General features: G+C 32.8%; 2 protein-coding genes and 1 pseudogene across 2 annotated transcripts; 1 reads left to right on the top strand and 2 right to left on the bottom strand.

The window, feature by feature from the left end:
* Positions 1–11,867: 11,867 nt before the first annotated feature.
* Positions 11,868–17,907, bottom strand: LOC123658424 (histone-lysine N-trimethyltransferase SMYD5). Its single transcript, XM_045593848.1, has 7 exons — positions 17,802–17,907; positions 17,599–17,726; positions 16,956–17,192; positions 16,345–16,582; positions 13,476–13,653; positions 12,962–13,176; positions 11,868–12,651 (listed from the first exon to the last, which is right to left on the bottom strand). The coding sequence occupies exons 1-7, from the start codon at positions 17,838–17,840 to the stop codon at positions 12,532–12,534; spliced, it is 1,155 nt and encodes a 384-aa protein (XP_045449804.1). The 5' UTR covers positions 17,841–17,907; the 3' UTR covers positions 11,868–12,531.
* A 5,383-nt stretch (positions 17,908–23,290) lies between these two features.
* LOC123658776 lies at positions 23,291–23,409 on the top strand (annotated as a pseudogene).
* Positions 23,410–23,660: 251 nt separating this feature from the next.
* LOC123658728 lies at positions 23,661–25,944 on the bottom strand. Its single transcript, XM_045594075.1, has 3 exons — positions 25,719–25,944; positions 24,988–25,085; positions 23,661–23,985 (listed from the first exon to the last, which is right to left on the bottom strand). Exons 1-3 carry the CDS (start codon positions 25,875–25,877, stop codon positions 23,694–23,696), a joined length of 549 nt encoding a protein of 182 aa, XP_045450031.1. The 5' UTR covers positions 25,878–25,944; the 3' UTR covers positions 23,661–23,693.
* Between the last annotated feature and the right edge of the window lie 212 nt (positions 25,945–26,156).

Genomic DNA, 26,156 nt, shown 5'->3' with positions numbered 1-26,156 from the left:
ATGACAATATTATAGCTGCATTTTACCTCCGACACATTTTATACCATAAATATCATCCAATCTTCACCATAATCGGTTTAAGCACGCTGTTTTTGATTTTATGTTGAACTGATATGCAAACGGACCTCCGCCAAAACTTAAATACCAAAATTACACAATGTAAATTTTCGACCTAAACTAATAACCGATTTTTATTTTTTATGTATTTTATTGTTATTATCTATAACAAGGAGTAACTAGGAGTCCCTATATCAATTTTCAGACCTCTAGCATCAAAATTTGCGGAAGTCTCATACAAACTTCAATCCCCTAGTTTAAGGGGTTGGGGGGTAAAAGTTCCAAGTTTTAGATTTTTTTTGTTGTTTGTGTACTAATACTAGCTTACATACCAAATTTCAGCTTTCTGGGACTTCAGGAAGTACTCTATGAATTTTGATGATCATCAGTGAGTGACGAAATCGGGGTTTTTTAGATATCAATAAAATCTAAAGTATAAGAGCTATGCAATTGAAACTTTATATGTTTAATAAGTTCACTATTGACATCATATCCCCAGAATTTTGTTTATCTAGTATAATCCAAACCCAAGTTATGAGGGTTCAAAAAAACGACGAAGCACTTCGAGAAAAGATAGGTAGTGCTTTTCGTTTTTTTTTTTTTTTTTTTTTTTTTTTGTTTCGTCTTGGCGGGGGCACTACCGTGCCCCCAGATTACGCGCTATATACAATGACGCAATATGCCAATTATGATTTTGTTATATTAAATCGTGTAGGTATAAATGAATGTTTTTACTAAATATAAATAATACTCTCAAGTTGTATTGTGTTCTTGTTGTGAGTAAAGCGCCCAGAAAGGGTTGGAATCGCTCTTACGATGCTGACGCACACAGCTACGGTAACCGCTTACCATCAGTTGGGCTGTAAACTTGTAACCACCTAATCGTGTAAAAAAAACCCATACTCGTGGCATAAACCGCGTCAGTACAATTATTTACATTAAGTTACAGAAGGTACAGCCACGAATTTAAAGTAGTTCTGCGGTACGTATTAAAAATCAGTTATAGTTGAAATACAATATTACAAAATTAGAGAAACATGTTGTTACCATGGGTAAGATTGTCGCGCGTTAAAAAAAAATGCAATAAATATATGTAAATGTAATTAGAATTAAAAGAGCATAGAATAAGAGAAAATTAATTCTTATTTAACGCGACGAACTAAATCACAGAGAGGTAAATATATATTTATATTATTATGTTAGCGATCAGATTGGATTGGAGAACAAAATTAAATTATAATAATGTAGAAAGTAATTTAATACAAGGAAACACAATTTTAAGCTTAATACAAATTTGAACAAACAACTTTATCTTCCTTTTATGGATTAAACGAACGAGTTTAACACAACCCGAAATTATTTTAAATCTACACTACGGACCGAAATACATTTTTGTTTAATCTAATATCAATTTAAACTACAATGGGGGTTTGAATTATTTCTGACACGTGGGTGGAGGTTAACTGTGGTCACTTATCATAGCGGGTCTCCATGACACGTGGCTCCGCAGAAACTACCTCGATGATCTCCCGCCAGTCTCTCGCGTTCAGTAGTCCAAACTCCACAACTCCATCTCCATCACGAGGTCAGCCAGGATTAAAAAATTGTGCTCGGCCAGAGGTAAGAATCCCGATGCTTATCCGAAGAGGTTGAGCAGTTCTTTATCGAAGATTTTGGGGTCCTAGCAGCCAAACCACAAAATCCAGCCATGTGGTATCACCGGCAACAAAGGCACCGCACGTGTCCGCCACGCCAAGGACCCTGGAAGGTCACACCAGAAAGTGAGCCCTTCCGTAGTCAGCCCCCAACGTCTCTGGGTTGACACGGAAATGGCCCATAAAGACAAGCACATCCTAACATTTTACAATAAAATATTTTAATAAAACAATAAACTTAAGAGCAAATAAAATTAATCTAACACACATAATCTACACACATATTCGCAATTAAAACAAAAGTAAGTTAGTAATTAAAATTAAATAAAAGTGTTTAATATTACAACAACTAAAGGAAAAGGAAACAAAAAAAAAGGAAGGAGCCGCACAGCACCAGCGCTTATATAACTCTCAGCCTAATCTACACCGCGAACCCCACCAATGACTGCATACGCAGCCCCACGTCACACGAAACACGCTAATAGCGAAACGGCTAGCAATGAAGAATAATAATTCGACGAAACGAAATAATTGTTAAGAGAATGAACGAAGAATAAAAATATACGTTACAAGATATAAAAGATAGAAGTCCGAGTCTATGTGTATATCATAGTAGGATATGTGTATACTATTTATAGCTACGCTTAGGTAGGTTCATGGTCGCGAGCAAAGAAAAAGAATTAATTTATTATAATTGACACAATATTATCACATTTTCAATGAGGAAAATTTTCCATTTTAATACGAAATTACTAATTAATTATCGTTCTTATAATTTTATGAAATTAGTCGTTAATTATGAGATACGTACCTATTAAAAAGACGCTAAAATATGAAATTATATTTCAGCCTGTAACATCATAGTCAAAATTAAAAATATTTTTATTCAAATAGGCTTCAAAAGCACTTTCGAATTGTAATTTAACAATTTTAATATCGTTTGTGGTGTTTTATACATGCGAATACCATAACCCAAAAAAGAGACGTTTACTTTATACAGTCGGAAACGTGGAGTTAGGTACAATTTTTTTATTCCTTCTCGTGTATATATGTACTACGATTATTACTATTTATATTTAAAAAAAATCGATATTCGTGTGAATATACATAATATTGTTACAAATGTTTGTCGTGGTCTGGGCGTTGTGCTTGTGTATTGTGTGTGTATTTCCGGACTACCGACACAGGAGAAAATCCTACTGGGGGCCGTTAAGTGAAAATAAAATATATATATAATAATAATTATATATATATATATATATATATATATAGTGACACAAATGTTAATATGTCTACCTTATGAAAAACCCCCGCAGGACTCGACCATCAAGCCCTTTTTTACAAAATAAATACAGTCTCATCATCTGTAGCGTTACCCCACAGTAACAGACCGTAAGACATAACACTACGTAAATAGTTACTACTGCTGGGCATAGGCCTCTTTTTATGTGTAGCTCCAATGCGGGTTGGCGGATATATTCTCTATTATGACTAACGATTACTATCAGGTGTCCATGATAACAACCGGGACCTGCTTGACCTGGTGTTAAGACACGGTGGATGACCCACACGGACAAACAACCAGACCGGAAAAAAATATTTGTATAAATACAAATGTGTGAACAAACACCAGTGGTGTTCAAGTTTTCCATCCCGAGCGGCAATCGAACCCCAAATCGCCGGTGTGTGAGCGCCTACAGGGTACGCACACCAACACACCATAGCCATGTATAAAGTTATTTGTCTTTACGCTTCAGCCTGTAATACCCCACTACTGGGCATAGGCGTCTATCCCCATCTAGGAGAAGTATCAGAGCTTAATCCACCACGCTGATCCAATGCGGATTGGCGAATATATTCCCTACTATGAGTACCGATCGCTATCAGGTGTACATGATAACAACCGGGACCGACGGCTTAACGTGCTCTCCGAGGCACGGTGGGGAGACCCACAAGGACTGCACAAACACCCAGACCACGGCAAACACCTGTATGGCCAATACAAATGTTTGTTATGTGCGGGGATCGAACCAGCAACCGCCAGCGCTATAGGTACAATCCATGGCTGTGACCGTTGCGCCAACGCGGAGTCTTCGTCTTTAATTACCCTCAAATCAGAAGAAACGACGAAATCTAGAACTAACTAAATGTAGCCACTGAAATATTTCGTAACAAATTAAAAAACCGCATTTCTATTGAACAAATTTTTTCATTAACCGGAGTAATTTTCCGTTCGGACCGAGAGACGCTTGACTAACTCAATAACAAACGACAAAAGGCATTTGAGTATAAAATTCGCCAATTATTTCCAACCCGCTCGAAGGCCAATATTTCGAATGGATCACAATTAAATACCCTCGCAGCCATTTCTTCAAAGAAAGGGGACGATTTTAATTTAAATCTGGCCCTCAGATGTGCCGGACTCCATATCTGATCGTTATTAGCAAATTCGTTAACTCATGCGAGGATTTGGTACAGTACCTTGATTCTCTTTATAATAATAGGTACTCAAGCTTTTGAGTTTCGTTTAAAATGTAAGTAATTCGCAAGAAGGGTCTTTTGTATTTAGGATATCTCTTGTGTAGAACCGTATAGTTACTTTTTACTATTTTACTGTATGTCCATATTTTCCCCGGAATAAAAATCTTTAGTTACATTCTCTACCAATTTTATAATAAGTAGTAGGTATTCTAGTAGCTGAGCAAATTCACGATACATAAATCTCGTGGAACCAAAAATCAACATTACTTTTATCCGAATTAGAAAAAGAAAAAGAGAGAGATTCTCAATTTGATTTTTTTTTTTTGTGTTACCTCATAAATTTTTATTGGGCGTACCGATATTAATAATTCTCTTTTTAATCAAAAGATGGTGCTTGTCATATGGTCTCCTTAAAATTTGATCAGTCTGACGAGTACTTTTTGAGTTCAATATGATTGTTGTATTGTAATTGCTCCTTTGCCTTTTAATTGTTTATTTATTGAATAGTTAATCTTAGCTTTTTTTTCTCACATCATAGGTACATAGCGCTAGACTAATCTCACTTGAATTTAAGTTTTATAATACAATCAAGGAGCCTTTAGTTTTTGAGTTCGCTAAGTGTACAGCAGATTATATTTTTAACGTAATTTAAACACGATTTGTATGACCCTGAATGTTTAACATTAATAAATATACAGGACTGTTCGACTCCTAACTACGTTCCTTCAAATGGGGGGTTCTGTAGCTACTTTGACAGACTCGTTCTGCATGACCTTTCGTGAGCACGTAAACACGCCTTTAAACATAAAATTATTACTAACTGACGAATACAACTAACGAACTGCGTAAAAAGAAAGAATTTTTTTTTTTTTTCTCGTAGAATGTCCTTTATTGTAAACTATAGCTGCGCTTACGCGCCCATTGGACGGTTATGCAAAGTAATTTGCCAGTGTAGCTCGTATATTGAGACTAAGTTAAATTTTAAAAAAAGTCTGAAAATTGTTTATTTACGTAGAATATGATCTGTTACACCAACCCCTGCTGAAAGTTCCAAATAAAAATCGATGATTGATGGGAAGTTATTGTAAACTATTGTGTTTCATCATCATCGTCGTTTCTTATTTGGAACTCTCAGCAGGGACAGGACCATCCATTTAAAGGAAGGTAGTTGAAGTAGAAGGAAGTCGAATGCCCTATATATACATATACCTAGTAGATTTCTAGATATACCTAGTAGATTTCCAAAAAAAATTAGGAACCAAAAATAAAAATAATACTTATTTTAACTTTAATATAATTTAATAACAAAACTACCGCACATTCTTTGATCTAGACTCTTGTTAATTTCACTAATACTAAATATAAAGTATTTGAATTTCAACATAATAAATATAAGTAGAAAAGAAAATATAAGTAGCGTCAGGTCCAAGTGTCGCTATTAGAGTAGTGAACACCGCTCTCCAGTACAAACATTCATTCGTTTCGCTCACCCCACTTCAAACGACTCCTTAAGGGGAGGAGAAAATTATCTCGTGAATAAATTATATTTTTCCCCTTTTATGAAGACAGTTGAAGTGCATTTTCGTTCATCTTTTTTTCTCTTGTTTGTCTCAGATCAAAGACATCAGGAATTCCGGACCGTGAGTTCGCAAAAATGAAATGAATGAACATTTTAATGCGACTTGATGTCCTGCGTATAATAACTTTATAGAGTGCTTCGGGACATTCGTAACGCTGTTTTCTTGATTCAATTTTCTCTCACGAATTTGCACTTTTCGAGTTTTGACGCTACGCACCCTCCGACTGTTTCTTTGTGTTGTGATAAATACGAACACAAATTATATTACTTAATTTAAATTATATTTGAGCAGTTTTATGCTGCGAAATAAAGCGATTTCTTTTTTTTTTTTTATTGATGCTTCTTAGATGATGTTAAAATTTCAGAAAATAAAATAAACACTTTTTAACTTATTTTAATTATATTTACAAACACACAATGACATAAATAATAAGCATGGAATGAAACGAGAAAATTAACCAGTATAAAAACTTATTATAAGTACTTATAATTATTATAACTTTTATTTTAATCATTATAAAAACGTAAGTAACAATACAAAATAACGTCATTTTTTTAAATGTAATTAACGTACTATCTCCAATTATAATGTTAATCAATAGTAATAATACACACAATTTATTAAGGCTTATTATCTCAACGGTTCTTGATAAAGTTAATTGACGAATAATTATATCAAACAGTTAAGTTTATGATATATTTTTATTTTTCACCATCATATTCGACATTGAATCAAAAAGTTTAATAATCAACTTGGATCAGGCACCGTTACCTGTTTATCGTATTAGAGATTAATTTAGAGCTTTTTGCTTTAACTGTACATCAATTATATATATATTTTTTAGATTTTAGATCACTTAGGGCCTGTTACACAAGTTGAAAATATAATAGAGCATTAGCTGGGACCTGTTGTAATTTAGAAAACTACAATTTTAAGATTTAATATTAATGAATAGAATTTGAGAAGTTTTTTTTTTTTCAGTGAAATTTATTGGTAAAAAGAATGGTACATCAAAAACTTTTATGTTGGATATCGTCATCCGTCAATTAGCGTTATCCAAAACTGGTGAAACAAGCAGAAAAATTATTTCATTATTATTCAAGTAGAAAAATGATTCTTAATAATTTGGCGAACTTTATACCCTACAGTCATCATAGAGAAGACATCACATACACTCTTAAATTGTATAAATTCTTTTACTTTATACAGATGTCAACCTATCATAAAATTCCTAGAATTTAAAATTCGAACGACATCAAAGTCTCATACTGGGTCATTTCTTGTATTTCCATATTTCAGACAACTTTTTATTTTTCTTACTTTACAATCCCTATAACATCTTCTTAAAAATTGTCACATTTAAAATTGCACATTACAGAAAAAGATTGTTTTTTCTTTTTTTGAAGTTATACTTCTTTTGGCGAATTAAGGAACAATTATGAGAGCAAAATTTTTAAGATGCGCGCGACACCGGCCCAAAAAAAACCGACACCCTGAAGTTAGCCATCGAAGAAGTTAGCTAGCCAATGAAGTATAACTTCTTACGTGCGTATATAAGTATACACACCAATTATTATTTTTTTGAAGTATTTAATATTTTACTAACTTTTTTAAGATTAATAAATGATAAAAATATATATTAATTATAACATTTTTTATTTAGCTAGTAATCTCTTATTTTATATAAAAGTTGTCACAGGTATATTATTCCTGATAAACTTAGCATTATGATATTTGAGTAATTTTACGTTAGATACCTACTACTAAAAAGTTCAAATTTTCATTTAAATTGAAATTTTAGTAGCCTATTCGATTTTGATTAAATAGTTGATCAAAATGGAATACAATACATATGAGAAAAATTAATTACAATTAATGTTTATTTGTTAAATTAAGAAGCTTGATTTTGGGCGTAATTCTAGCTTAATTTATTATAAAATACTCGGAATATTTAATAAGAAATATTTAAAAAACTGTCCAGCGAAGATATACCTATACATTTGGCAGTCAGACATATATATAATTTTTTTCTACTGTGAAGGATATTTCATAGCTTTCTATTCCAAAGCGTTACTAAATTTCAACAAATGCACAATTATATTTGGTTAGATTTGATCTCAAAGACATTGTTATAGTCAGTCTTTTACTTTTAATCTGTGACGGCCGTCGAATTTCTACTTTGAGCTTCAATATCATATAGTATATGCTAGATATACCAAAGTCCTAAAAATTGTAGGTAGATTGTAATAAACCTTACATTTTACTAAATTATATTCGTTAATCTCAAGATTTATGGGATATAGATTTTACGGTATTTATATTAACATTAATATTATAATTCTTGGAAACAAAATATACATTTCAAGCAGTAATTCAGATCTAGTACTTATTATGAACTAACATCTATAACATCTATTAAATCTTAAAAATTTACATATATCTATATATATAATTTTATTGTGGCATATTGCATTATACATTATGACGGACATTCCTTTATAAATACATTTAGGCCGCGTTATTTTTAGGCCACTTGCCAAATTCGTGTTTATCTGTACTATATCTAAAGTCAGAAGATTGGAAAAATGTCCAAAATATATATCTATGTATCGAACAACTGTTTAAATTTAATAAATGCTACTACTACCTAACCTACGGTGGATCGGTTTGGCGATATAAAAGACAAAATTTATGAGAGGCTGAAACAAACTCTAGCAAATATCTCACCGCGTGAGCGTACCGTTGGGTAATTTCGATGCTAGAATGGGTCGCGATTTTGAAACATGGCCGAACGTTCTCGGAAGATACTATGGTATAGGTAATATAAACAGCAACGGCCGTCGTCTGTTAAGCATTTGTTATCAGTTTGATCTTTCAATTCCAGTGGCGTAGCGAGGCGTAGGGCAAGGCGTCATGCCCCGGGCGCTCCTCACAAAGGGACGTCAAATGGTCCGCAAAAAAAGTCACTGGACATATTATATGGTTTTCGAATGGAGGGGCGCTAAAAAGGTATTGCGCCCCGAGCGCGAGTTAAGCTCGTTACGTCACTGGAATTCCAGCTTCAAGCACACAGCCAGTGATCAGTACCAAAGGTAAAAAGATAGACGTACTGAATTGACATCTTGTCGTGTATAAGTTGTCCCTATTTTTAAAAAATAGCCTATTACGAACGAATTTTATCTCAGACGTCGTCGATAAACAAATAGCCATTGCCCAATTATCTTCTGTTAAAGTGGTAGTCTGTAGATCAAATACGCAACTTTTCATACTAGCTATATTCTTAAATCTATTTTATTACATTTCGATTTAGTAAATATGACCAACAAGTAAATATTAAAATTTTCTTTATTGACAAAATTAATAATCTAAGAATAAAATGTGCCTTAGCTTAGCGAGACTTATGACTTAAAATTATAATTTTAATTACGTAAATGCATAATCTATTCTAGATTATGCAGATGCGAGCTACACTAATTTGACTGAGGACCAACTTAATAGGCTTGAGCGACTTCATAATCTTGCCATTCGGTTCATATTTTGCCTACGCAAATTTGACCATGTTTCGGAATTTCGTTCCAAGCTCAAGTGGCTTCCTATACGCCTTCGCCGGAACCTACATATTCTTTCTCTGTTGTACTGTGTGCTATTTAATCCAAATTCTCTTTCTTATTTAAAAGATAAATTTATATATCTCGGGGAAGCTTCAGAATTAAGAACATCTCGAAGACTTATGCTGAAGCTACCCGTACATAAGTCCAAGTACTTTAGTCAGTCTTTTACTGTTCAGGCTATTAAATTATGGAATAGTCTGCCCTTAGCCATAAGGGAGGCCAAATCACTGTTGACTTTTAAAAAAAACGTTAAGGATTATTATCTTATGATGGAGACGATTTAGTGTATATATGGTGCAATTTCTTTTCTTTTTTTTTTATCTTCTTCTCATTTTGTTTATAATATATGTATATTTGTGTTTATATAATTTCACTTAATTGTTATCTTCAATTTACGTTCATTGCTTACATACTTTATTAGTTTATAATAGAATATATATATACATTATATTTTTATTCTTCTTTTTATTTATTTATGTATTTATTATGATAGTGCTAATGATGATAATAAATTCTTCATTTTATTATAAGTATTTGAATGTAGAGATTTGTATGTAAGTTTATTATACATCTACACCACCTACCCAATTTAGATAATAAGTTTCCTTTCTATGTATGGGTTGTCTGGAAGAAATGGCTAATTACCCATAAGTCCGCCCATTGTACTTCACTGTCTGTAACTATCTTTATGCTTTGTTTGTAATATATTTGTGGTGTACAATAAAGTATAAAATAAATAAAAAATAAATAAATGCAAAAATACCCACTGCAAATAAAAAATACATTTATTCCTATATATAACAGTCATGGAAAATGCATTATTGCATACTTAAATTTTGAAATATCAATTACTAAAATATTATTTATATTTAGTTTAGGTTTCCATAACCAAAGAAAGTGAGAAATGCTTTATAATTTTATTACTAAGGTTCCGCTGCCTATCCAACTGAATATGAACTGTATGCTATTGCTGCTATTACTTATTATTTCACAATAACTGACTGGTCGAATTAAGATGATAATTAAATATAATTTTAGATGATCAAATTAAAAATTTTAGATGATCATTAAATATAATCTTTAACAAAACGAAATACGTATCAGTACAGCTACTAAACTAAAATAATTGTGTGGTGTCATGGGACACCACGTAGGAACGAAGTTCCTTCAGATAGTATAGAAGCAACACAATTTGAAAAAAAAAGTTGTATTTTATATACATTTTCTAGTTCTTATTTTATTTTTTATTTTTTTTTTTTTTTTTTTAATTTTGTTGATTGGTTTTTTATTAATTACATAAAATTATTTAGGAAATATAGTATTTTAGAAAATAACAAATACCGTAAAATAAAATAAATCAAACAAAATAATAATTATCATAATAATAATTCAAACTATTAAGTGAAATGAAAAAAACATGTGTCTATTTATTTTTGTCGACAGTATTACATAAATAATTTTAAAAAAAAGTTTACTACTAAGTAATATTTTAGTTTTACAAACGTCATATTATACTGTCGTGTGACTGATATTACGTCACTTCCGTTATATATTTTTTCTTACGGTTTTAGTCTCACATTTTTCTCAGTTCGGTCGCCCAGCCAAATGTCAAGCCTGCCGTAAGGAACTTGTTCCAAAAAATAGTTAAAAATTTAATGTATATTTTTGGTGATTGCTTGATCTTAAAAAATATGTAGTTATGTAAAGTATCATATCATATTACATATATAACACTTCCTATGGAAGTATAACTCATCATCATCTCCCTGCCCTTATCCCACTTAGGTAGGGTCGCACAACATGTTTTCCTCTTCCATTCCTCTCTATTATTCGTCACTTCAGCGATTACTCCTTTCTTTCTCATATCCTCAATCACACAATCCATCCATCGCTTTTTTGGTCTGCCGATCGCTCTTCAATCTTCGACATTCATCCCTAACATTCTTTTACCAATATAGCGTTTATCCCTCCTCATTACTTGGCCATACCACGCTAACCTATTGCTCCTCATTTTCTCCGTCACGGGTACTCTCACATTGGACAATTGTTTCTGTATAAATCACGCACAAATAACATTTTTTAAAGTTACTTTTTGCCCTCAAATAAAAAGAGATTACAAAACATTAAATACTTAAAAAATAACAGAACAGACTTATTTTCCTTAAAAACACGCAGAACTTTTCCCAAAATGCCATACGAGCTTAACTAAAATACTTTAATTTAAGATTAAAGAATTAATTTGTCAATGTATAAAAATATATGCAATTTGCATTAACATCAGTGATTCTCCCACTTTTGGCACAAGTGTGTAAAGGTATATACGTTACTCACATACTCATCAAAAGATGTCGCTATAGTTTAAGGATTTCTATATTATATACACAAAATGGTTCGCCAAATCGATAATTACATAGACTTTATGTAAAAAAAAACCTTTTAAGCCTAAGCCTAGTGTTTCCTTAAAATCATTACTACTCTTGAGATAGGACATACAAAAATTGTTTATTCTATGACATAGTATAAATAAATCAAACATGCCATGAAATATTAAAGACCCAGCAAAAGGCCGTGCGTTCTTTAAGCTGGAAGATCAATCATTCATTGAATTCTCTTCACACCTATGCAGTAAATATTTACTTTCCGAAACAAAAAAGATAATGTAAAAGATGATAAAACTTTCAAAGCCTCAGAAAACTAAGTTAGAATATATTAGTCCACAGTTCTACACTAGAATCTAGTACAGTAATGACGAAAGGGATCAGTCATACAAGGGGTCATCCATTAATCACGTCAGGCTCGAAAGGGATTCCCCAAGGGGTTCGGAAAAGCATCACATAATATCCCAAGGCTGTAATGTAATATCACGTGTATTTATTTTTCATTGAACGCACAAATTGTAAACCTTAAAAATAACCAACAATCACCCTGCAACCTTAATGTTTGTTCTACAAATTTGTATCACGATGCTTAACGTTCCGAATTTAAACACATTAAGAGGAGCTCTGACCAAACACTGACACTGACAATCACAGGAGTCTACAGCACAAGGGATCACTATATATATGGATACAAGAGAGCGAGTATCACTGTCTATCACTGTCACAGGAGTCAGAGGCCCAATAGACAGAGGGCGAGGAGGTTAGAACATCAGTCATCCGCGTCCACCTCTTCATCGCTCATTTCTTCCTCACTGGTGACATCTGGCTGTGAGCTCTGTGCCGTGCAACGCTCACACCAACATATGAAGAGGTAGTTCTCAGCTAGTTCCTGTAAATAATAATAAAAATTATAATACTCTGTTAAAGATTATATAAAAACAATGTGCATTGCATCAACATATGATGAGGCAGTTTTCGGCTTTTCCTGTGAATAAAAATGAAAACTACAATACCCTCGACATGTAGTTTTTGTTTGTTGTCACTAAGACCATTATTATACTACCAATGTGATGTCGGGTAGATTTCTAGTTATTTATAACATAAGCAATTTTAAATGTTTATACTTAAAAAAATAAATTGTTTCTAAATATTTAAAAAAAAATCCTTTGGTATAGACTTGAACCAAAAATTGACATTACCTTTTGTCTGGAATATCTTGACCTTTGCAATGTGCAGTCATCAAGGTAACTGATACATATTTCGTCTCCTGGCCTAATAGTTTTCAACGCTTTTAACTGTATCCTGTGATTACCGTAAGGAAATGAGGACTCTGCATTTGGTCCACAGCTGTGGTTACAAGCACTTTGCAATTGAAATAGACCTGAACCCTCAGTGTTTAAAAATTGACCTGATTCTGAAAACAGAAAGTTATATAATTGTTTTAACACAGCAAATTATAGATTTATAAGGTAAACTTTGGTGCTTATCATTCAAATCTTCATGGTCTATATAGTTTTCAAATACGTACAGTCTATATACATATTATGTTTCTCTTAATCAATATTTAACATTAAAATTATAAGACATTTTTGAATTAAAAATTTACTAATGAACCACAGTATGTTGGATAAGCATTGAATTTAAAGAAATATCTATTTTTTACAAGGATTATTTTACATTTTTTTTTATACTAATAAACTTTCAAGTACTTACCTCCTTCAACATACTGATACACTTTATCAATAAACATATCCAATTGTTGTCTCTCATCGTCAGACATTGTCAGCCGCGATACAGAGTTGACCCATAGTGAAAGTGGACTTGTGCCGATACCCTGACCATTCGTACCCACTAGAGCCATAAGCGAAGAGAAGCCTTCTGGTGTTAGAAACTAGAATTTTTATTTATTTCATTTAATAACAAATATTACATTGCGAAGACACAAGACCTGATTATATAGAGACTAATGCTAATTTCATAGTATATTTTATATGCTTTTTTAATTCAAAATAACATGTTGATTCGGGCCAATACTGTACAATGAAACACTAATAGTAATAACTAGTCTGGCCATAAATACTGTTACATAAAAACTTTTCTTTTTTTCAACTTTTTAATTATTTTGAAATTTAAACATGTAGGTATATTATTATAATAATAATAATATAATAATAATGCTTTATTCATAAAAATATTTACATATAAAATAATGAGTTCCCAGGTTCTTGTGATAAGCAAGGCCTGTAAATTTATTATTTTAAAAACTTATTTTGATTTTGCGCCATTTCACATATTTTTTCGTGTTCATTATCAAATAACAATATGGAAAGGGGTGTTAAAGAAAATAGGATTACAGTGATCGCCTTGCACAGTGGGTTTCGAGCCGTCGATCATATTCCAGACACTTCAAAAGCTTGGTATCAGCCGTATGTTCGTATATCGTACTATCAACAGATACAGCAACACTTCGTCTGTCGAAGACCAGAAAAGATCGGGGCGGCCGCGTGTTGTTAGAACTACACAATTTAAAACATAAAGCAAGAATTCGTCGAAACCCCATTAGGAAGCAAAAAATCTTATCGCGAGAAATGAAGATTCCCGCTAGGACTCTGTCGCGTATTATAAAACAAGACCTGAAGCTCGGTGCTTATCGCCGATATACAGGACATGCCCTAAATCAATCTTTACAATTAAAGAGAGTGGATCGATCAAAACGCCTTCTGTCGCGACACGCAGGTGAAAGGCACAGAAATATCCTCTTTACCGATGAAAAAATTTTCACGATTGAAGAACACTACAATAAGCAAAATGATAAAGTGTACGCTTACAGTTCTAAAGAAGCTGCACAAGTTTTCGGAAAGGTACAACGTGGTCATCATCCTGCGTCAGTGATGGTTTGGTGGGGCGTGTCTTATCAAGAGTCTTAAAATTACATTTTTGTGAAAAAGGAGTGAGAACTTCAGCCAAAGTGTACCAAGATACAGTCTTGGATCATATTATGAAAACTCTCAGCAATACTTGCGTGGACTTTCCAGCAGGACTCTGCACCTGGTCACAAGGTACGAACTACCCAAGCCTGGCTTGAAACCAACGTTCCGGACTTTATAAAAGTTGAAGACTGGCCCTCATCTAGCCCAGACCTCAACCCTTTAGACTTCAAATTATGGTCAGTTTTAAGGACATGGCCTGCTCTAAAAAACAGGCGACATTGAGTCTCTTAAAAAATCTTTGGAGCAAGCAGTGGCGAAATTTCCCTTGGAAACAGTGCGTAAATCCATAGATTCATGGCCAAACAGATTAAAGGCCTGTATAAAAGCTAAAGGTGGCCATTTCGAATAGAATATTTTTTTATTTTTTGCTGGGAGGTTAATAAATATGTAGGTATAAATTTTAATATTACATTACTTCATTTAAGAAAAATAGATTTTCATTTGTAACAGAACTTATGGCTAGACTAGGTAGTATTTTATGCTGCCAGAATTTTTGGCACAATTCCACGCGGACATGATTTGTACCAAAAGTATCTGGAAATATTTAGTACTTAAGTTGTGAATTGTAAATATGTATAACGTTTAATAAAATTTTGTCAATTTTTTTTTTTATAGTTTTTATAGTAGTTGTAACATGTACATACATTAAGGTAGCAGAGATCATATCACTCTCTAACCTTCTTTTTCATACAGCAATATTTAAATTCGTATTTATTTATTTATTATTTTTAACAATTTTCATCTCAATATGAAGGGTAATATTCTATATATATATTTTAGGTTACAAAATAACAATTACTTAATCATAAAAAAAAAATAATATTAAATGAATATAAGTACACAAAGGCCTAAATAAATAATTATACTAAGATAATACTATAAGCATACTATATTAGTAGTAATAATTTAAAAAAAACAAGTGTGCTTTAGACTAAATGACAGTAAAACCTCTTTAGCTCCATTTAACTTATATCTTCCTCTCAACTTCTGTTTACCTTGCCCGATCACACTTTTCGTAACGCTCTCTACATGCATTCTCCAGATTACTTCCCAAGTCGAGAGTGTGTAAAGTAGTTTTACTTCAATAATCATTTTTATTTTAAACTAGCTGACCCGGCGAACTTCGTATCGCCTAACAGTGACTTTTAAGTATTATCACAAATCTTTTGTATGGGAGTATAGAAAAGTGTTGTTTTTAGACTTTTTCAGGAAATTTAAATTTTTTTTTTTTTAGAATTTTTCTCTCCGTAAGAACCATCCTCGTACTTCAAAGGAATATTTTAAAAAAAGAATTAGCGAAATCGGTCCAACCGTTCTCGAGTTTTGCGCTTAGCAACACATTCAGCGACTCATTTTTATATTTTAGATTAATATTAAATTATTTTTAATTATTATTGGAAATTCATAAAATTTTTGAATTAATAAATATATTAACAATTAATATTAAATTATTATTGAAAATTCATACGATTTTTCATTCAATAAAAAAAAAAAAATTGAATTAATAAATATATTAACAATTAATATTAAATTATTATAGAAAATTCATACGATTTTTCATTAAATAAATATATATACAATTGCACCCTTACCTCTTGCACATACTCTCCATTTATAACATTAGCTGTCATCTCTCTAAGAGTATTTATTTGACCGCTAAACTCGTCACCCAATAGTTTGTGGACTAGCTCTGCATCTTCATTTTCAGTTCGGTGACAAAACTGTTTGATTGTCGCTGCTGCTGAGGGTGGGTCAGAATGTTGCTGGATATATGCTAATATTCGTACTAGAAGCATTATATTTGCTGTTTCTGGTGGATAGTGGATCTGTCTGTGTAAATGTATTGCGAATATGAGATTTAATACACTAGTATAAAAGCATTATGTAGTGCTAGTAACACTATGTACATCACAAAAGTTTGTAATGTAACCTTTGACAAAATGATCAATTTTTTAATTAATTTTTGATTTTGCTGCCATGACTTAATGTAAACTAATTATTTGAAAATGTAGGTATATTTTAATGTTCGTTGAATGTGTATAACAAATTATGACAAAATAAATGTGTTAGTTTATTTTCATTTAATAGTTTTAAGTTTATAATATTTCGGTAATTAAACTAAACTTTTTTCCATTAAATTAACAACTAACACCTTGAACTTTTTCAAGTCTGATATTCTTAATGCTTAATTGAAATAACTTACTTCCATGTTTCGATAAGTACATTTATCGGATGTTGCGTTTCATTCTGAATGTAACACAACGTTTGGTGATAAATAGCAGCAGACATCTCTTTACATTCTTCAGAACAGTAGAGTATACCACATTGGTTGCAACTTGTAATATTTAATAAATCTGTTTCAAAGCAATCCGAATGTGGCAATACAATATCTGGCTTGGCTGAGAGACGCCTAACGTTTTGCTCAGGAGTTTCCAAAGGTCTGAAAAACATGAACATTTATTAGGTTTATTATGTATTTTATTCAAGATATTAGTAATTTTGTACTCAAACACAGTTTATATATTATTATCAAAAGAGTAACTCTAGTTTCTTGCCCATTCTTTCCTGCAGAATCTACATTCCGAATCGGTGGTAACTTTACTTTTAAAAATAATAATAACTAAAATTTTAATTTGTAAAATGACGATTCAGAAGTGCTTTGGAAGCCTATTTGAACAAAGTTGTTTTTTTTTTAGTCAAAAACATAACTCGACAATATTATAAAATTAAAATGTGCACTAGTCTATTCAAATATTAAATATTTTTATTTCTGATTTGTTTGATTTAAATTTATTCTAAACTTGTCTTAAAATTTGACTGAATATTTTATCGCTAAATTAATTTACCTCATACAATGATCACAAGCTAAATATCTGTACGCCGCATTCCAGGCAAATTGACAGGACACTAGTGGATCTTCTTCCAAAATAATATCCCCTTCATTATATTGTTTCGTAGCGAAAAGACCCTTACCCTGTTAAAACATAAAACGATACAAGTTAAAGCATTAAAATTATAACGAGTATTATAACAAAATTTGCTAACTTACTTTTTTGCTATTTGATACCCTTATTTCAAAACCGGCCATAGTTTCTACTGTATTAGTTGTATTTTAAAGTAGAATTTTGTTATACGTCAACAAATTGCAATACAAACATATAATTTTTAAGGTTAATTTTTAAATTGGGCATGGCGATCTGAAATCGATTAATCCAAGAATCGATTCTTCGGACCAAATAAATCGATTTTTACAAATCGTTATGTTGTACTGAATCGAATCAGTGAATCGATATTTTACCCTTGAAAATCGACATTAGATTTTTTCTGTTTTGGTAAAAACCATAAAATTATTTACAATTAGCTGAATGTACTCGTAATTTTACGGTGTTGCCGATCAAAGGGTTAATTACTTAAAAACTCGTGAAATAATACTTTTTCGCGACTATTCCTTATATCCACTTTCTCAGTTCATTCACTATCTACTCTTTATATTTTCTTTTTCTATTTGCTATCACTCACTCATTTCTATCTCTGTACATCCTCATCTTTTATGGCAATGTTCTCTCAAAAAAATAAAATAAAACACAAATACCAAACAAAAATTTATTTACAAAATAAAATTATTGAACCAATGGCCGCCATCGAGGCCTCCTTCCGTAGGCGACGAACGGCATAGGAGGTGCTACTTAATGCGCCTCCAGTAACGCCCCTGTGTTCGTGTCGAGATTGTTCCGAGGTAAGCCGGACAGTCCCCATGGAGAAGTCTGGCCTTTTCGCCGAGGCCAGCTTGTGGCTAGAGGGATCCTGTTGCCTGCAGATCAGGAACCATCACATTAAAGCGGCTGAAGGCTCCCCGCAGGGGTTTGGTCGGTATTACACGCCCAAGTGCTGAAGCTGACATATGGTCTAGGACTGCCTACCCGGGCGTCCTGCATATCACCCGTAAATGTGTTCTCTTGCGATACCAAAAAAGGGAAGGGGAAGTGAGATGAGGTGAGGAATGAGACATTCTCTGTTCACTAATTTATTTTTCAGTTTTTTCAAAACTATACAATTCTTAAAAATCAATGACATCACGATGGAAAGCATCCCCTTATAACTTAGGGGTACGAAAATAGATGTTGGCCGATTTTCAGACCTACCTGATATGAACACAAAATTTTATAAAAATCGGTCCAGCAGTTTGGAAGGAGTATGGTAACCAACATTGTGATAATAATAATAAGCAATAATAATAATAATAATAAGCAATAATAATGTAATAAGACTATCGCTAAAAGAGCGATTTCTGCCAGACAACCTTTGGATATAGGACAGGGCATAGAAAAGCGGTTAGGAAATTTTATATATAAGATAACAATATTTCTTTTATTTACTGGTATGTGTCTGTGATAAATATACTGATTATTACATATAGACCACAGAGTATTGAAAATTAGAGAATATGTACATATGTTCAAATATTTCAATCAAAGGTATGGCCCAGATCATCATAAAAATAAAAAAAAGTGAATATAATAAATGTATCATTAAGCCTTGCATATGTTGACGGTTTAATTGACAACAAGTTATTAAACTTTTGGAAAATTAATATATATTTAATTTTATCAAATTGCAGAGTAATATTTATTATATAAAAAGTGTAGTGTGCTTATTAGTAAATGAGTGATTATTTAAATAAAAAAACTTTTTTGAAACTAAATACTACTTTTATTTTATTAAAGAATCTTGCAAATTAACTGGGGCACATACTATGATTATATTAACCTAGGTAGAGCACAGCAGGAAATTTCCTGCTCAAAATATGGAACAGCCCGACTCGGGTAGTATTTCAAGCTTACAAAAGACCACAGCTAAATAATACTATTATCTAGCAGTATTGTGTTCCTGTTGGTGAGTAAGGTGATCAGAGCTCTTGTGGGAATTGGGGATAGAGTCGGAAACGCGCTTGCAATGCTTTTGGTGTTGCAGGCGTCTATAAGCGGTAACCGCTTACTATCAGGTGAGTCGTACGCTTGTTTGCCAACCTAGTTATATAAAAAAAATATATATCATCTTTTTTTATCTGCTATTTTAACTAATTTAAAATGATCACATTCATGTGGTTTAAGCGTGTAAAATTCACGTAAGCTCCAAATAACTCTTTCTATTTGAATTCTTAAGGTTGCAATCTGTTTAGTAACTCTTACTTGGTTCTTCGTCATTTTTACTCCTCTTTCTACACTAGAAGGTCTTACTAGAGTTATATTGGTTGTTCATAAAGGTTCTGGCTCGTTCTGATCAACTTTTTGAAAATCTGCAAATAAATTAGAGTCATTAGCTTCATGGTCATAACTGTGAAATTGTTGTTATAAATAATTTGTAAAATGTAGTGGTCGCCCAAGACGGACATACGTGGACCAAATTAGTGACATGTTAAAGAAAGGTAACTTCAAAAGCACCAGAAACCAGCGAGAATGTATGAAATGATGTATGGATGTCAATAAAGTAAAAGAAGTATGTCAGAATCATGTCATCATAAAATAAAAAAAAATAAAAAAAGTATCATGTCAAATGGAAATCTGTAGTCTCTACCTACCCCTTTGGGAGATAGACGTGATGTATATGTATGTATGTAAATAATTTATGTTGTTTATTATTAAAATATACCAGGGCTTATACAGGGAATATCTTTGAGATGTGGACTTTGCGAACAACTTTTTTCTGTTTTTTCCAAATACTCCATAGTATTTGTATTCTCTTTAAGACTATTTGCTATTATCGCCATTTTTTTTAACATGTACGGTGGTTCTGTGCTGCTACATGTCCGTTTTCTTCTGTCTTCTTGACATTCAAATTTTCTTGGAGTACATCCTGGTTTTAAGCGCACTTGTGATACTTTTCCCATTATATGATACTCAGTATAATTGAGCATATCATTTGGTAACTAAAAAAAATCAAAAAAAGGTGCTTAATGTGTACAATAAATAACTGAAATTACAGAACAAAATGACAAAACTTTAATAAAGATCTAATGTCAAACAATATTTGAAATCAAGCAAAACTCGTGAGTTTTGTTGTAATTACGTATTCGCTAAATTATATTTTGTTAAATACTAACATCGAAATGATCTTCACAAAAATACATTCTTGAATTTGTTGAAAAACAATGTGCATTATTTCTCCTTGCAAGTGTTAGCCACTTAATCCGTATTTCTTGTTTGCTTGGAACAAAGATAAATAACTTGTTTGGCGTTTTAATGCTTGTGCTTCCACACTGGGGCACCATACAGTATTTGTAATACGAAGGATTCATTTTTAATTACAAAACATTTACAATACCTATATAAAACGCTGTATTTCGCACGGGGTGACGTCAATACAGCATCACACAAGACGCAATGACAGTTTTAAATTATACCTAAGCGTTTTTGGGGTAAATTTAATGACATTTTTTTAAACGCAAAATACAAAATTGAAAACCGATAAGGATTCATTATTTATCGTTGTGTCCATTTGTTATAAGTATTCTTTGACGGTTAGCAGGAAAGTGAACATAAGGTGCCAATCAAACCACTAATTGCAAATTCATGCGACGTTTCGATCCTTGATGATGATGACAAATGATGATGTGGTTCTTTTTGTTTTGTTGTTGTTATGGATTAATTGTTTGTACAACTTTCTTCAATGTTTGTATTTTGTAGATGCCTGATGATGGTCCAATAAAGGATCGAAACGTCGCATGAATTTGCAATTAGTGGTTTGATTGGCACCTTATGTCCACTTTCCTGCTAACCGTCAAAGAATACCGATAAGGATGTTTTTTAAAAATAATATTATTCTCATTTAAGTATAACAGATATTATATAAGGTATATTTATATTGTCTAACAAACAAACAAATTTAGGCAACTAACCTATTCTATTTACCGGTAAAACTTAACACTAAAAAACGTTTCCGACTCTTCGTTACCTAATTACGGCTAAAAAGTTTTACGGTATAAATGGTATCGGAAAAGTAACGCATTATAATGGTAATCGGTAATTTATAATGGTTATTGGTAACGTCACCAAACCCTGCTGTGATATTGGCGGAATTATCTGTGCTATCTTAGCACTAGTGAAAGTCATTAATTCTAAATAATGCTAATAAGATCCGGCTTAAGAATTATAAATCATTTGGCCGCTGCCTCGAATCTTGCGGGCAGCGCACAGTGGGCTGAAATTGACGTTTCATAGACATTCAAATTTATTTTTTAAAGTGACGCTTTTTTTTTGTTTGAATGCGATTGAGAATAACTCCTATATGCCTTATATAATTCAGGTTTATAATCGTGAACAGCGCACTTTTTTATATAATAATAGCAATATTTACCTTTCATCGATATTACAGTTACAACTAATAAGTAAAACAATAACATACTTGCTATCACTATTTACCAATATGTACAAATAAATTAAATTGAAGTGTCTGTTTTTTATATTAAAATAACCACTTTTTACTAAATGCATTTGGATGTATACACGGTACCTACATACATATTATACCAAAATAACATTTTTTTTTACAATGTTTGTCTGTCTGTCTGTTTGTTCCGGAGATCTCTGAAACGGTTGAACCGATTTTGAAGGGACTTTCACTGGCAGATAGCTGATATGGTAAGGAGTAACTTAGGCTACTTTTATTTTAAAAATTTATTTATTTTTGAACTCTGCCTGACTGAACAATAACTTTCGCAAACGAAGTCGCAGGCACAGCTACTCAATTATAAATAATTACCAATCAGTTATATAAATTTACAATAAATACTAATACTATCTTTTTTAACAGTAAATTTTTAAACTAAATTTTGTAGTTTGATATTTTTAATTTCTGATTCAGTTCATTAGTATTTTTCTAACAATTCGCAAACTAACCATGTATTTACCCCCTTCGGATAAAAGTCTCCTCCAAAGAACGCTAAATGGCTTTATCGTTGCTATATCAATCCAGTTTTGTTATTGTGTCTGGATGTATATAATTATGTATGGCCAAATAGGAGTAGTGGGCGTGCACGCGGCAGTAATAGCGACCACAGAAGATTCAAATCAGGTACCTAATAACGCACATAATATTTTGAATGCGATTTGCGAATGCGAACAAAAAATTTGTTGCTGTAGGTCACACTGTGGAAAAATGGACTAGTTTTTAAAATTACCTTCCGAAATGTGTTTCAATGAAGATCAGCTAATTACTTTGATAATTAATTGTAGAGGCACACAAAACAAACTAAGCTTATACGAAATTTCATAAACATAATTTCAGTAATATTTTACTACTTGTAATTAGCATATTGAATTTTTCATCTTTTATTGGTGCTATTTGACTTCTAACAGTGCTAATAGGACTTGCGAATTATACAACCGCAAATTTTTAGCTTGCAACATTACTATAATAATATTTTTTTATAAATCTAGAACAATATTTATAATCAATATTTTTGAAGTTAAACTTCTTTAGGCACATGAGGGGTAAAATTTTACGGATAAAACGCGTCACGTCGTCACGAGTTACGAATTTTTAAACGTCCATACCATGTTGAATACACTGGTTCTCGTCCCATCACCAAAGTTAAGCAACGTCGGATACGGTCAGTACTTGGATGGGTGACTGCCTGGGAACACCGCGTGACGTTGGCTTTTTCTATTTGAAGTGAAACTTCTTCAGACGCATGAGGGGTAAAATTTTTACGGATCAAACGCGTCACGGCTAATACCACGTTGAGCAACGTCGGGCGCGTTCAGTACTTGGACGGGTGACCGCCTGGGAATACTGAATTATATCGGCTTTTTGTTTTTTAAATTAGTTTTTTTTAATTAATTTCCAAAACTTCTAACACGTTTACTTTGTACGCACGCATTTTTTTTTTTTTTTTTTTTTTTTAATTATGTTCAACTTATCAACAATTTATTTGAAAATACATTCACAATTTCGACATACAATCTAATAAAAAATTCGAAATGTCCTCGGCCATGCAGTCTGGGTTTTCGAGATAAACGTCGTGTCCACCCTCAACGATTTTATATCTGTAATTTCTGTTCGGCCAAGCGTGTTCGTCCATTGCGAATGGTGTTTTTTTATAATATTCTTTGTCTATAGTCTGTGTTGAAAAAATCGCTAGTGTAGGGGTAGCACTGGCTGTATACATCTCTTTCAAATCGTTAGGTTTTATCGGCATCTTGAAAAAAATTTTCATTCGTTGATCGTATGTGAATCTGTAAGCAAATGGAAGTTTTATTAAAAAGCATTTAATAGCTAAAGCATATTATTTAGTTCTAGAATAATAAAGATGAGTATTTGCGACTAAACTTAAAATGATTGTCAGTTTTTTCAGTAAAAGCAATAGCTGCAGATAGCAAAATTGTAAAGTGTAAATTTTTTTAATTCTAATTTTATGTAAAATTATATCGTTTTATCATGAAATTTACAGAGCTTAGCAGTTGATATTTATTATGAGCTAAGATTGGGAAAAGGTTGGAATTTAGCCCTGGAGGATCCAGAAGTGAGTCGGGAGCTGGTGGCGACAATTCGGCTCAACCTAGGTGGCTGTGTCGAAAGACGACACGGTGCGATGTCGTTCCACTTGGCGCTGATGCTGACTGGGCAGGGCTGTTTCGTCCGCTATCTGTGCCGTGTGCTGGGGCGGGAGCTGACGTCGGGATATCATCACTGCTACGTCGGCGCCAAGGACTCAGCGAAACACACGCGCGTGGCCTGCCCAGCGTGGACTAAAGAGCGCGTTGCCTTATCGGCGATCATCGGGGCGTATCTCTCACTGCCAGCCTTGATTGTGACCATGGTCAGCAGTAAGGAGAACTGAAAAGCCGTTTCCTCTTTCTGAAGCGTCATAATTAGAAGGTAATCGTAAGGCAGAGTGGGAGCGGGAACGTCATCCGAACTCGCTCCCATTTCGCCGCGGAAGGCGCAGTGCCTACCTGGTCAACCTGCCGCCGTAACGCCAGACCAGCCGGTGAAAGATTGGGGGATCTATCGTCGGCATTGCATGGTCCCGAGAGGTGACCATGGTGTTTAAGGTCACGGAACGAAATTATGCGGGTAAACGGTCTTATTTTGAGGTTAGGTCTATGGGGTTTCCTAGAAACGCGAGTAGTGGGGGGGGGGTTGAGAGCAAATATTTTTTTAAAATTGTTCCAAAAATTCATCATCAAAATCTTTCCTGTTTATAGTATTAGCATAGATGCAGTAATTTGTGTCACCTGTATAGGCCATCTCCAGCTGGCTCCAAATAGCGGTCCAGAATATGAGCTACCGCCTTATCTGATAAGTTTTGAGCTTTTTGTATTATTTTTTTAGCCTTAAACATAAAAATAAATGATTGAATTTCTAATTTATTTATTTGATATTTCTGTTCGTAATAGTTAATCTTAAAGTTATAGTTTATTAATTGAGGAGAAAAAGCCCTAAAAGGTGTATAAAATTGTTCAAGTAGGTATATTTGTAACTTATGTGCGGGATAAACTTTATGCACAAAAAGGACCCCAAAATATTTTACTACGGTATTATTTTGTGTTATAATATATGAACTTGGGGAGGCCTATGTCCAGCAGTGGACTGCGATAGGCTGAGATGATGATGATGATGATGATATATGTCATCATACATATAATAAAAATAAAATGTAATATGTTTGTGCACGCAAATCTCAGAAACGGCTTCTCCGATTTAGATGCAGTTTTCACTAATATATTGTGATAAGTTTCACTTAACATTTAGTGTTTGTTTGACGTTAATCTGTTCAAAAAAAGTTTTGCCAATTTAAAGCATCACGTTGAACATGTAAATACCGAAACGACGGTGTTTGTAACCCAAAATAAACCAAAAGATACATCCAAAATATTCTGTCCAAAGTCACTATCCCACCAGTTTAAACTAAAAACTTTGTATGATGTATGTTTTATTAATTATATTCACATAGATATATAAATACCTGTTCATATTTATATTTTGGCGCAGATTCTTTCCTACCAGTGTGTTTTGCGTACACGTTTTCCTCATAGTGATTTTCATATGTTTCCTTGTACCACTCAGATATGTTCTCAGTGATGAGGTACGCTGGTAGGGGATCTATATCTACTATCTTCAACATATACCCAGGATATATAATATTGAAGTGTTTACCTGTTAAGTACAAACAGTAGATATTTAAGCGACTTTAAAAAAAGGAGCAGGTTCTCAAATCAACTGTATATATATGTGTGTTACCTCATAACTTATTACGCTACAAGTGTACCCAATTTGATAATTCTTTTTACATTTCAAAGCTGGTGTGATGTTCCAATTTGATTTTTTTCTGTAATTGGAGTCGGTTTTTTTTGTTTGAGACAGTGCCGGATTAGCCACGTAGCAAGAGTAGCAAATGCTACAG

This window comes from Melitaea cinxia, chromosome 12, assembly GCF_905220565.1.
Source record: "Melitaea cinxia chromosome 12, ilMelCinx1.1, whole genome shotgun sequence".
NCBI classification, from domain to species: domain Eukaryota; kingdom Metazoa; phylum Arthropoda; class Insecta; order Lepidoptera; family Nymphalidae; genus Melitaea; species Melitaea cinxia.
This window is presented reverse-complemented; position numbering and strand designations above follow the sequence as displayed.